The sequence below is a fragment of the Falco rusticolus genome, chromosome 11 (genome assembly GCF_015220075.1).
Source record: "Falco rusticolus isolate bFalRus1 chromosome 11, bFalRus1.pri, whole genome shotgun sequence".
NCBI lineage: Eukaryota > Metazoa > Chordata > Aves > Falconiformes > Falconidae > Falco > Falco rusticolus.
The window spans coordinates 30,453,534-30,467,480 of record NC_051197.1 but is presented as its reverse complement, the minus strand read 5'-3'; the positions used below and the strand labels follow the sequence as shown (position 1 = coordinate 30,467,480).

The 13,947-nt window shown below is 40.0% G+C and overlaps 1 protein-coding gene across 9 annotated transcripts in view; it reads right to left on the bottom strand.

Annotated features, from left to right (window-relative positions):
- Positions 1-13,947, bottom strand: part of RC3H1 (ring finger and CCCH-type domains 1) — a 66,114-nt gene that overhangs the window by 30,303 nt on the left and 21,864 nt on the right. For all 9 annotated transcript variants that reach the window (XM_037403618.1, XM_037403627.1, XM_037403621.1 and 6 more), the window contains exons 2-6: positions 11,904-12,272; positions 4,487-4,607; positions 2,905-3,144; positions 1,598-1,773; positions 564-764 (exon numbers count right to left, since the gene is read on the bottom strand). In XM_037403618.1, the coding sequence (XP_037259515.1) occupies positions 564-764; positions 1,598-1,773; positions 2,905-3,144; positions 4,487-4,607; positions 11,904-12,134 (969 nt within the window). In that variant the 5' untranslated portion in view covers positions 12,135-12,272. The remainder of the gene's footprint in view (positions 1-563; positions 765-1,597; positions 1,774-2,904; positions 3,145-4,486; positions 4,608-11,903; positions 12,273-13,947) is intronic.

The following is a 13,947-nucleotide window of genomic DNA, read 5'->3' as shown; positions in this document are numbered from 1 at the left end:
ACACAATTCTTTGACACTGCAGGTTAAAATACAGCTCTAAATAGACAAAACAAAGGCTGGTATTTTTTCTACCAATACAACCTATTTCTTTTCTGTGTTGTGCTGGCACCCAGAGAATATTAGAAACCATTTAATTTAAACTTCAAGGGATCAGAGCATTTCCAGAATCAAGTAATTTTATTTAAGGAATGTGCTTCCACATCTTTCTTACTTCAGGTGTAGACCTGCCTGGAAACATGAACCATTAACCCCTGTTACTACATTGGCAGTTATCAGCTGTTAAGAAAGGACACATCCCAACCGTGTAGCTAACCTTTGTGGCTTCCCACCTGCAGAAAGAAGTAAAGTAGAAAGAGATGGCAGGATGGCAGAGGGAGCAAGATTCATTAGGTTGGTTACAAATACATATTTGAATTAATTAGGCCACAACAAGTTTTGAAATAACAGGGGAAATGATTAATGGGCGAGTACACATGGGCACAACTTGTAAAATCATGTTACAAGCATTTAAATCTACTACAGTTGCAAACAAGATAGACAAGGCTGATTTTAGGTGGCTTTACCTTGTCAATGATGGACTGCATGTGGGATTTGTGGGACTGGTCTCCGTATAACAGTGAGGACCACTGATCTGGTGCAATGCGTAAACCTGCTTCCATAGCTATTTGAACTATCTGGGAATCATGTTCCCTTCTCAGAGCTTCGTAAGTCCGAAATTCCTCTTTCAGTTGCATCAGAGAGGAATCCTCATCCCGCTTTGTCACCTAATAGGGAGAAACGAGCCAAATACAATTAAGCAGGATAAAGCAGAGATTACGTAAAGTCTAAGGCAAGTGAAATCTTCAGTCAACAATGAAGTTCTTCCTCCCAAACTCAACTATGACACCACGCAGCAAACGCTAGTTCCTACTAAAATAACACACTCCTCATAAAGCTGAACCTCTATGAAATGGATTATTGAACGTAACTTACTCTGACCCAGATACTGGTGGAAGTGTCAATACTTCCTAAAACAACTTTATAGCATCCACACCTTACTTCTCCGGTCAGGGTGTTTTGTGTTTTTTTTTTTTTTTTGCAGAATTTTGTTTGAGGGTACAATTAGAAGCACACAAAATGTTTTTCACCTCAGTTAGCAAAAGTGAATGACATTTAAGTTGAGGACCTAGGAATGGACCATTAAATACTGAAAGCAGATCAAGCAGCTTAAGTTCCCTTTATACAACACTGATATCCAAAAGCCTCACATTCCTTTATTTCTAACTACATCACTACTCAATTAACTGAACGGGGGCTTTTCCAGCTTTAAGCCTCCTTTAAGGAGATAAGCCATGCTGACTTACATACAAGTTTTCTTACTGGGCACCTATTAAACCTGGACAGAGTCAAAACCTAGCTTTACAGCTTACAGTTGCAATTTTAGCCTACATTGCCATCATAGCTGTACAACAGAGAACTCTCCAAATATGTGTGACTACATGAATAATATTTTCTAGAACTACATCTATTTTTATGTTACAGAACAATGAAAACTCAAAGTGTAAACCCAATAGTTTTCACAGCATTATGAAATCTCCAAAAAGAATCTTCTTCATACCTTGAAGCATGAGGCTCTGTAAAGAAGCTGGACAACATGCCCAATGCTAGTTTTAGAAGCTTGAGGAAATCGCGGCTCCAGCCTCTGAACCACAAAGAGAACCAAGACCTTTCGTGACAAAGCAGATCCATCTTCCAGAGCCAGCAGAACCAGCTTTAAAGCCTCCTCTTGCATTGCTGGTGGGGGGGAAAACGCAAAGAAGAGACAAAGAATGAGAGAAGACCAAGAAAGATTTCTGCAGATTCTTGCTTTCCTACAAGTGGGAGATGGCTACAGGCCCCCTCCCCCACAACACACACACTCACAGATGGGAAAGGGAGCTCAGCAAGAAGGGAGGGAAAAGAGCAAAGGAACATCTTCAGAGTCCTAGACTGTGCCCGGGGAAATAAGACTTAAATTTTAGTAGTAGTAGTAGTAGTTCTATTTTGGGTTTCAGATGATAGGAAGACTTCTTTGTTCCTGTCTCTATGTCCCTCTTGATTATTAGCAATTTTTCAAAGTGTACTATCTACATCCCACATCTATCCCAGCAGAAAAAGCTGACAGGCTGAGTGCAAGGTTGGTTCCCACACAGGTAAAAGAGAACTGATGTCCACACAAATAAATCAGGTGCTGTAACACCACATATTTTGCCATTTAACAAGCCTCTCTTCCCCACAGTAGTTCAAAAGTTAGCATCCCAAAGTTACTCTTCCATAGTTTGGTTCAGTGGGGGAAAGCTTCTTCATTTTTTTCTTTAAGAAACTGGCTTCCTATTTCAAGGCATTCTTTCTGTTGGTCTTCAAGTTAAGTCTACATTTTCAGTAACAAAACTTCAATTATTTAAGCAAAATTGATTGCTTAAGAATTCTATGAAAAGGAATTTAATTTTTAAGTACTTTTTAAAAATGCATACACACACCCCCCCAAATGTAATAAAACTCCCCACAACTGTTTTGTATGTTTGTTACCAAAGAGAAGGAAAAGCAGCTATGTCCAGTCACTTCTAGTAACATAATTTTTTTCCACAAGGGTCTTCTGAGTGTAGCAAGTGATGAACTACTTCCATTTGAACTTAGCACAAGAACAAAAGGACACACATTATTCTGAATTTTATAGAAGACTTGCAAAAGCACTAAAAATGCAAGAAAATCTGTGACAGCAGCCCAATAGATGTATCATTAGTTCTGAAGACTTACTATTAAGAAATTAATCCACTGCCTAATTAAAAAAAATAATAAAAATCACTCAGGCAATCTGACACCCATTTATCAATCCTCATTTCTCAGTTGCTTCTAGTATAGAAGTAGTACTGTGATGTTACCTACCTGGTCCAAGGAACTGGCACCCCCTGGCTCTCACTGCAGCCCAGAGGTTGGAGGAGAGCTGCTGAGGATTTTGATGCTGAAGAATGAGCTCTGTGACTGTTCTTTCACCAAGTGACCGTGCTGCACGCATGGCTCTGATCCGCCCTTCTTCCTCCACTAGCTGGCAATGAACTAATGTCACAAGTTTCCGTTGCATGGGACGACTTAGCACGCTCTGAGTAGTACTGTTAAGACCCACACCTCCAAAACAAAGTGAAGCAGAAAAAAAATAATAAACTACCTCGTATCATCTCCTCTTCTTCTGTCAGCCTTCAACCACTGTACTGCAGAAGTGTAAACCTAGCTGTCCTGATGTCCACTTAGTTAAACAGAACACTAGAGAAGGCATATCAGAAGTTCATTTTTGTCAGTTTACTTTACTTGGCATTAAAAGCAAACAGTTCCTGGGAGTCAGCTTTCCCACAGGTTTTAAGTAGTGCGATTGACTCTTTTGGCTCTCTAAGAAGGTGGAACCACTAATGAATTCTCTCCTTGTGTTGGTAATCTGTCCTGCACCTTCCCATACAGATTCCCAGGTGTCTCCTCAAAGGTAAAATCATCATGCAGTTCCCTTATTCATGGGCTTCAGGGATCACTGCTGCCTTTGATGTCTGTCTGTTTTCACCAGACATTTAGCTTCTTATCTGCATCTAGTATCTTCACTGCTTTGGCCTAGCCAAACAAACTTACACCTAATTTCAAAACTGCTTGGCTGATATTTTTTTATGTGCAAAACCTGCGATTCACAGATGCGCTGGGAGCCACATAAAGCAGGTTAAAGGAACAAGTGACTTGCGGGACATATGGCTGCCATACCGAGTTTGTTCTACAGCACCCAAGCTTATTCATTGGGCCACTGCTACTCAGAGTAGTATTGCTATCACACTGCGCTAGCTGGAAAAGCCTGAGACAGCATTTTGTAAAAAATTCAATAATGCCCATGATGCTCACCTCTACTACTTAAGTTGACAGATTTTTCCCCGAGTCCACCATATGTAATACAGATAAAATCCATACTCTTGAACCCAGTGCAGTTTAGCTAAATTAGAACTACTCAGATTGACTCAGCTCTTGTGTAAGACCTTGTATAAACAGACTATTACTTATTTCTCTTATATACCCCATATGCAGTAACTTTCTCATTTCAGTTTATTCCTCCTCCACAAACAAGCTGTGTTACTACAGTTCTCAAAGCAAAGCATAACTCAAAAAAAAAAAAAAAAAAAAAGCAGAATTATCTATTTGTACTTAGTCTGCAGAAGTCAACCCCAGTTACAAAGTTTGGTTCAACTTACTATACCATGGCCAAATACCACAGCCTTTTCTCAGTATCAGTTTTAACAAAATGCCTTTAGATTCCACTGCCCCCCACCCCCGCTGCTGTGAAGACATAACCTTAATACTTAGGAAATTTGTTTCATTTTGTTTTTTAAACTAGATTTATATCTGTTTTTCAAACAAGCTAACTAATCATTTGGATAGTTTGTTTTGCCTCTTATTTGTTTCTAGCTTTCATTTTCAAAGGAAACAATGCAGGAACTACCTCTCGCGCTGCTGAGTGGTTTGAGGTACAACGCCAACTCTTCCACACATTTTTTGCCCTCCTCATAATGCTTGGTGTCTTCAGCTCCACTACATAAAGTAATTGGCTGCTGCTCAGGAACCTGAAAAGAGATGACATGTACATCTACAATGAATATACACAAATAAATGGCAGCCATGCTTACAAACACTTGTTAATATCAAGTATTTCCTGTTTTCCTCCCCTTTGGGTTTCTTTCTATATTAGTAAGCATTTTTCCAGCTTGTTTAATGAACAAACAACATTAAAAAAAAACCAGTGTTAAAAAAAATAACGTAAAGAATTTATGTTTAGCAGACTTGTTTTATTTAGTGGCTAACAGGAACGAGAAGCAGAAGGGTTTATTCTGTGACAAAAAGTATTACATGATAACATGCTGCTACTTATAACTGCAAAACTCTGGCTGAAATAACACACATATCGAGACATTTCCAAAGCTGGCTGGCTGGCAATCAAATAAGACAAACCCTGGTTTGCAGGTAGCAGAGATTCATATCTAGGGCCTCACAGCTCTAAAATCATCCAGGGATACGTGACTGGAGTTATTTGGATTTGTGGGAAGAAAGACTTAGCAGCAGATATTTTAAGACACCCTTGGAACGTATTCTAACTAGACTCAATTATCAAGCAGCAAGACCAAGTTATGTTACACAGTGCATATGAACACACCCTGCAAGTATTAATCTGACACCACAGGCCACTTACATCCTTGGGGTATATGTGTGTGGGGCTTTTTTTGGTTGTGGCATTTATTCCTTCATCCAGGCATTCAGCAGAAATTAGGATTTTTCAAAGGGATGTTGGACCACCCCTCCCCCCAAGTTATAATTTTAGTTTTGTTTTCCTCCAGGTAAACTCTTAAAGCTTTAAACAAATTTGAGAGTGCAGTATACAACTGTACTAATGTTTCTCAACATCACCATTCAGCAATCAGTTATCTATGTGATAGTATAGGGAACAGGAATTTCTCAGAAGACTAAATGCAATAGCATAACGCAAAAAGTGCTTGAAGTGCAAATAGATCTCAGACTTCTATTTCTAAGTCAATCACTATCCCACTGGTAATAGCACACTAATCTCACGCTAATCTCTGCTTACAGGGAACAACTCAGGCCCTCAGTGTAAGAGCACAAGCCTTTAATGCTTGAGTTAAAGACAGCTACAAACCCGCTAACCTTCACATGCAACTCAGCCATGTAGAGAGTAGCATTATGATGGCAGCAGCAAATAAAAGCACTGAACATATCTAAATAGATATATCTACACACACACACATAATGTTGTCACCAAAGCAGACAGGAGCTTTCCTATCAATTTTAATAGAAAATAATAAATTTTCATAGGAAGTAATCAATGAGATCATACTTCTCCTACAGGTTTATACAACTACGCATGCTAAGTTGCTCATTTGACACACATGGCCAAATAAAAAGTTACTAGCTGGATCACTCTGGCTTTTACAGCAGGTGACAAAAAAGTCTCTGAGTATACATATCAGCTGCAATTAAGAGAGCTGATGCCACCTCAAAACTGACATAATCAAGATAGCCTGGATCAGACAACGCCCCTTTTATCCCTATTAAAGGGAAAATCAAACCCATGTTTTATCACACCAAGACAGCAAGGTTAGCCTGGATGCTTTTCACAGACTGCAGTTAACATCTGAAGTTCTGTGGGGTGGTTTTTTTTGTTGTTTTGTTTTAATTTCGGTAATAGGGTTGTCTTTCTTTGGGGTGTTTGTTTTTTTTTTTTTGTCTGTAAGCAAGAAAGCTTACAGGCAATTTTGCAACTATATGTTACAGTGGTCAGTTGTAACTGTTGCAACAGCAACAGCCTCAGCTGGACTGGTTTCTCAGGATTTGGGAAACAAATATTAACACCTTCAATATTTGCTTTCATGTTAACAGAACACACCAAATACTCCACCTCCTTTTCAAAGCCACTGCCATTTTAGCAGTCTGCCTCTGTCTGGGAAGTTATACAAGCAGAACTGGCTTATTGATCAAACAACACACATCTCATGCATTTGTGCTGAGACAGAGACTACACAGTCCGTGTGCCCTATTTACTGCTGTAATGTATTTTGTGCAAATTCCTATTTACTCCTGCAAGCATGCAATCTGGCACTGGCAACAACTTGAAATACAACCACAGTGTCACAACACGCAGCAGACAAAGGAGGTTTGGAACAGACATGGGACAGGAAGCTGTGTTCAGCCCTGGATTTCCATCTTGTTAAGGTAGGTTTAGCATACATTCACTGCAGCAGTTTGGAATGCCATATGCAACACTAACTCCATCAGCGAGGCACAAGGGCTGTCTAGGCAGCTAACAGAAAGCTCCCCCCTGCCCCAGGAAAAAGCTGGCATAGAAAAGCTTCCAAGAGTTAATCAAGCTGTTCAACACTATCTGCATATCATTCCCATTTCTTCTCTTTGCAAGTGAAGCTTCAGTGTAAAAATCTAAATGCCTTGCACAACTGTACTGTTTGCAAAACGAGGCTGAAAGATTACAGTTTAACTTTCATCCCAAGCTGGAGCCAGTGTAGTAACTAAACAGTAAAACAAGATGATTATTTTTAAGTTTCACCCATTTTCAGGGGAAGAGAATATATTTCACCTCACACACACTTCCATCTTCACTCATGCAATGCAACACACAGCAAAACTTCCAAGTAATCTGCCCTTTTGCTGCTTCTCTTATATGCACTTCTGAGACATTTAAAATATTTTAAGGCTAGAATGATTATAACAATGGTATCTACCAAGAGAAAAATGGTAAACACATGATTCATAAAAGTCACGGGAGATCTGTGCATTAATTTTGGCTCTTATCATGGAATTACTGACGGACAACTGAGAAATAACTCTAAAGCATTTTTGCTTCCCCTTCACAAAATAGCCTTTCAATACCGTGCAGGACCCTATAGTCACTTATGTTACAACACCTCTTGAGAGTCTCAAAACAGATGCCCTGCAGAGCAAGTTCATTATTTTCATCCTCACTCAATATTCCACTCTTCCAGACACCACACCCTTATCACACTTTTCAGTGCAAATATATTTACATAATATAATAAACACCTCCCAAGGGGGACTAGAACAAGACAGGAAAAATAATCTCAGCTGTTTAATTACTTTAAATTTGTGATAATTCTGCATGCATTTGCCTTGGCAATGACTGCGAGTACCTTGGTAGTGGAATGCTGCCCATCAGCATGACTACTTGTGGCTGTGGGAAGAGGCAGGTTATGACGGCATGAGGAAGGGGACCGGAAAAGAATGCTAAAGCATCATCTCATACCAGGCAGTGATTTTGAGTTGGTCATTTAAGCGTAATTTGATGAAAGATGTCAGCTTGAGTTGTTGCTAATTACCATTAGACATCTAATTGCACAGTATGAGAACATGTTAAAAAGACCAAACGCCTTCTTGTTGGGTCTGAAAACTCCTTCCCTCAATATACCACCCCCCTGTGAATGGATGATTCGCTTCCTGCCAAAAAAAAAAACAAACCCCAAACAAAAAAAACCCAAAGCCTACTGTCTTCAGTTCCTCAAGAGTTCACACTAAGGACAGCTACTTCACAGATAAATCTTCTTTTGAAGTACCTCATTCCACCAGAGATAACAATAAAAATATTATTGAAATGTGACACTAATATCTCTGTGATTGTAATCTTCCACTTTTGAAAGGGCTGTTAAGATCACTCACCTGTTCTCTTGTCATATGCATGACCCCATTGCCTAATGCCTAGAATTTTATTTATCACATCCAGCAGGAGACTATGAAAGAAATTAAAGCACCTCAGTAATTTTTGCCACTTAATGTCACCTGTTTGGAACGTGCACACTGCTGTTTCATGTGTTAAAAAAACAGGAGGGAAGAGCTTAGATGACAGATCCATGATTCTGCACCTTCAAAACACTGGCCTGGGGAATGTTTAAAATAGGTGCATATAGCGAGTACTATGTGGATGCTTGAATAGTTAAAACTCAAACCCTCATTCCCATAGAAACTGGCTTAAGGGATTTCTTTACCCAAGAAGTTTAAAAAGCAAGGTATCCCATGAACGCCTTCCTTAATTTGTGTTTAAGGCAGCCACTGTGCCTCTCCCTTTCCTCACAATATGCTTAGCTCCTGCTTAGGCACTCAGCTATTTCCAGCTCTCCCAGGAGTAATTCTCATCTTCCCCTTACAATCCCTTCTGCCCCTCAACCCTCATCTTATATGGCTGAACTTATCTATATGTGGGCTGAATTGCCTGACCACTGCCTTCCAGAACAGGCCCTGTAACCACTGTTGATGTGTGCCATGCTACAGCAGGGCAGCAGGAATTTGTGTGTCTGCAACAGTTAATTTTCACATCAAGGGTGGCTATAACCTGAGCAACAGGTTTCATTTTTGCAAAGGGGTGGGGAAAGGCAAAAACCGAGAAACAGCCTGTTATTCGAGAAAGAAACCAACTCTCTTCACCATTAAAGTGACAAAATCTACAGAGAGCGCAAGCAACCGCTATTGTCTGAGAAATAGGTTACTGCTTTCTCGGGTGACTGTGTGACAAATTTAGCACATTTTCCCCAGAAGTACAGTTCTGCTCATTTCACCCATTGTGCCTGTGCAAAAGCCAAGCAATGTGACTTGCCCTGGAATCCTATCATTGCTGCCAGTCATGACAGAATAGATTTGCTTCTTCAAACTGCCTGGTTCCCTCCTCTGCCTCCAGCAAAAAAGCACTTAACACTTATAAATGTGTGAACTTCTCAGAAGCCTCCCCACAGGGAAAAGAACAAACTGTTCTTTCGCCCCCCAGATAAAAGCTTTCATTGTGTTGTATTGTATTTCACTCTAAAAGGAAACCTGTACTTTGGAATTTATCATTTAAAAATAAAGTATTACAAGTCTCCATGGACTCAGGTTAAGGTGTACAGGGGGTTGTTTGAGAGATTAGAGGACATTAACAACGCATACACCCTCCTGACGCCAAGCAGAAGAACAAGAAAATGGACTTAGTTTCATCAAAATTTATGATACTACTCATGCTTCATAAACCAGCTTGCTGCTCACAGATCATTTTCATTGACATGTACCAAAGAGCCCACCTTCTTAATGGGACAGAGTTAAAAAATCACTGTAGTTTCTCTAAAGTACACACCCCCCACCCCAAGCCTTTTTCTGTGAAAGTATTTTTTAAATGGCCTTAGAGATACTAGTGGAAAACAGCAAATGTTTCCCTGTTCCTTCACTGAAAATAGTGTACTTGTTTTCTAGTACTCCACAGGTGCCAGGAAGGGAAAGGGAGGGTGAGTTACACTGAACACTGATTTCATTCACATCCTCATTGAAATTAGGAGCTGGGGGGGTGGGAGGTAGTGCAAATGTCTCTTAAGGGGAAAGTTCATCAGTAATAAAAACTCAGCTAAGATGACCCATTATTGTTTAGGTAACAGAATGCAGCAAGCAGCATACGTAGAATCATAGAAGATCTCAAGCTGGAAGCAACCCGTAAGGATCATGCAGGAACAAGCAGCTAATGAGAGCGAAGGGAATACTGTTTCTTTTGGTGATATTTCCAGCTTTTTAAGGTCACCAAAAAAATCCTATGACTCGTGATCACATAAAAATTTAAGATATAAAAATGAGCACAGAAATAGCGTCATTAATTCAAAGTTGGAACCTAGAGTTCAGAGCACTCTCAAGACAAATACAACACCACCATAAAGCCATTCTTCCTTCTTCATACCTCACACATATGCATAAGGGAACTGGCTGCCTAACTAGCAAAACCAGAATAAAGTTCTCAATTACCTGTGACAGAGGCAGGGTGATTTTTCATCGTATTTCAGAAGATCTTGTTTTTATGGAAATTTTAATTCAGACAAAGTTCAAGTTAAAAGCTATCACATAGCTTCTCACAAAACTTAACAAATGCACACAGAACAACCAAAAAAATGCAAGAGGAAAAGGCATTTATCGTAAGCGTGGACATTTGGATACAGCTGGAACTTTTCTAGAAACTCCAGAGAGGAAGGAAGAAGATATAAGGAAGATAAAGAATTACAGCATTTATTTATTTATGGCATCACCCACAGATTTCACACTGTTTGGAAGCTCTTCAAAGATGGCAGCATACGTATATCACAGAAATGGAAGCACACAGTCTCATCACCGTCTCCTGCAGAGCAGGATGAGTCACTTGGCACAACCAGAAACAGAATTAAATTTAAAGCTTCTGAAATAACTTCTATGCCATACACCACAACAGAACAAATTAGCTGTATTACTTGATAAATCAAATGAAAAGAAAAGCGGCAAAAGCACGTCTAGATCTCTAGGTCCCAGTGCCTAATAAAAAGCATTCTAAGAGCATCTTTCCTCCACACCACAGCTCTTCCATTTTCCCTGAACTATGGATCTTCTTGAATTTCGCTGCCTCCAACTCTGCTGAACCCAGACACAGAAGCAGAACAAAACAAAACAATAATCCCTCTATGATAACTGCATCCCATCTACATTTTTGTCCCTCACCCGTAAGTTACACAACATTGTCCCTGCTCTCCCCAAGTCCACAATCCTTTCCACTCCCGGGAGGTATGGGTCACAGGATCTAACCATGCCAAGTTTATGTCAATTTAAGTCTGTGTTGCAACTGAACAGGAGGACAATGCTGCTTTCCACACATCCTTGCCCTTTTTCTCAGGCTGCTGCTGTCAGTACCAGTGCCACTGGAGTACTCACCTCCATCAGATCAGCGGTGCAGCTGACCTTACGAGTGCCCTTTCCACCAGAAAGGGGAGTTCGGGCAGGCTCCCCCCATTCACCTATACAGGTTTAGGTTAATATACCAGCTCAGAAAGTTACATTTCCAGAGCACAGTTTCAAATTAAACATAAAGCAGTACAAAGGCTGCTACCAGAAGGGTCTGATTCACTTCTCTTACTCTCCCCCTCCTGGCTTTCAGGACAACTGATCACAAGCCTGTAGGGTGAACATGGTAAAGCAAGTAAACCACCACAGAAGAATGGCTTCCCACCAGTTAAGCTCACTGATTCCAGTTCATCCTTTCAGCAAAGAATGGCTAGGGAAGAAGGAAGCAAACAGAACCAACGTGTTCTGGTGGTAGCTCAGAGTTACACTGAATTAGATGAACACAAAATCAGTCAGCTACCAGCAGAATCAAAATTTGAACAGTTGTTCAGGGCACCTTTACTACAGCATGCCTAAGGTCTAAAACCTGTATTCATCAGTCTACAAAAAGGTAGATGTCTACTCTACATACTGTTAACAGAGTCATTATTCTTTATTCATGAGTTGTCCTCCCAAAAGAAAGATGGATAACAACGTAGAAACAGATTTTTTTTAAAAAAAAGCACCGATACCTGAGCACCCACTAGTTGCAGCAAGGCTGAATTCACAGGAAGGAGTTCAATGTCTGTATTGATAGTGGTCTGGTCAAAAGGGCATGCCTTACGGTGGAGCTTGTTGAGGCACATCTTGCAGACAGTGTGGCCACAACCCAAGCTGATGGGCTTCCGGATTGTTTCGTCGAAAGTCTGTGTGCAAATTGGGCAGGAGAGAAAATCCGTCCATTGTGGAGCTTGTACAGGCATTGCTTCAGGAGTTAACTGACAAGACAAAAATCTAAAGCACAGATTCCACTGGAATCAAAATCTTTGAAAAAAGAAGTCTGTTTGTTTTTAAATATCTTCTGTAAGTACAGACAGTCAGCACATAGTGTGAAACATAACCTGTAAGAAAGCAGAAACAGAAAATTAGCATTCTCTGTTGGCACAGGCATGTGAAATCTTTTATGCTAGGTAAACATCACTTGTAAAGGTACAGCTGAACTAGGAGTACAGTACTGATATCAGAGGACTGAGTCATAACTTGCTTTAATTCCAGCTAGTCTCTAGCATTGGAAAAGCCACTTAAAACCATTTCTGCTGTTATGCAGCTTAAGAAAAAAAACCCCAAGTTAGATAATTATCTCACTGAAGTTATAAGACAAATTAGCTTTTAGGTTTTATGTTCTTTTTTTTCTTTACAAATGAGCCAATTAACATCAACTAGATTTGAATAAAAAAGGCAATTTTTGAAGGACTGTTGTGCTTATTACATTAAAACCACTTTTTACTGTATTTAATTGTGAGCTTTACATATTTTTGCTTAGACAAGGCTTCATCCAAAACCTCCATCACAAGCAAACTTTCTTCTGAGTTCAGTGGGCTCTGAACTGGCACACAACCCTGCAGAAACAGCCCCAAGAACTGGATGAATGGCTCGGAGTAGAGTCAGACACTACCTGCATGCAATACTGCTCACACACATTGCTAGGTAATACTCAGTACTGCTACTACAGCATCTTCACACTAACAGATCTGTACAGAGCTGCCCAGTACCACGTGGACTTATCCAGTCACGTCTGCATTACCCTGGGAATCTCCATGCATTACTGGGTGTAATTGAGCACTGGTAGCTTGCTCTCAGTCTGCCCACCAAGCAGCTCTGTCCTTCAAAAGAAGGAAGAAAATTTCTAGAAGTTGTTTTTGACTGGAAGAGTGCCAACTGTTTCTCAAGGACCCTTTTCTAACACTGGTTTATAGCATTCATTGCCTATCTAGAGATTATACTGACAGTGAAAGTAACATCTTTAATACACTGAGAAATTACACTGAAACACAATAGAGGAGAACCTGGGAGGTCTTTATTCATGGCACTTTTGAACCAAAATGCTAAGAAAATCAGATGTTACTAATTATAAGGGAAAGGAAGGCAAGACATCCCTTTGAGACAAAGAAAAGTAAATAAAAGCAGAACTCCACATGTGAGGAGAAATATAGAGGAGTAGAGAGATGAAGCGATATGAAAAGAACCATTATCAAAAGAAAAATTGGTAATAAAAAAAAAATTCTGATCACTGGTGATAGAAAGCCAGACAAGTTTGCACAAAACCACTGCAGGTCACATAGGCTTACTACTGAACACATTTTTCTAAATCAAGCAGCAAAGCAACAAAAAACCAAACCACCCCAATCGCCCAGATATGTTAAGTTTCTTTCCCACACACCAGGGCTTTGGTTTCATACCAAGGAGTGTGCGCTTGCTTGCTAATTATGTTCAGATAGAAAGTTCTTCTATAAGCAAAACAGCAACCTTTTATCAAATCTTAGCTTAAAGAACAACCTCAAAATCAAAATCTCAATTCCAAGTAAAGGCAAAGAGAAACTTCAAGTTAGGACTTGTGCAATTCAGAATCAAAGCATTTTAAGACAGCAACAAAAATCTGATGCTAAAACAGAGCGACTCTGAAAAGCCTCAGGCTTTTGTTCCAGAATTTAGTGCAATGCTGTTCAGGGTTAGCATCATTTTGCTAAGGCACACAATGAGGAGCTACTAGTTGAGCTTTTAATCATGTTTCATCAA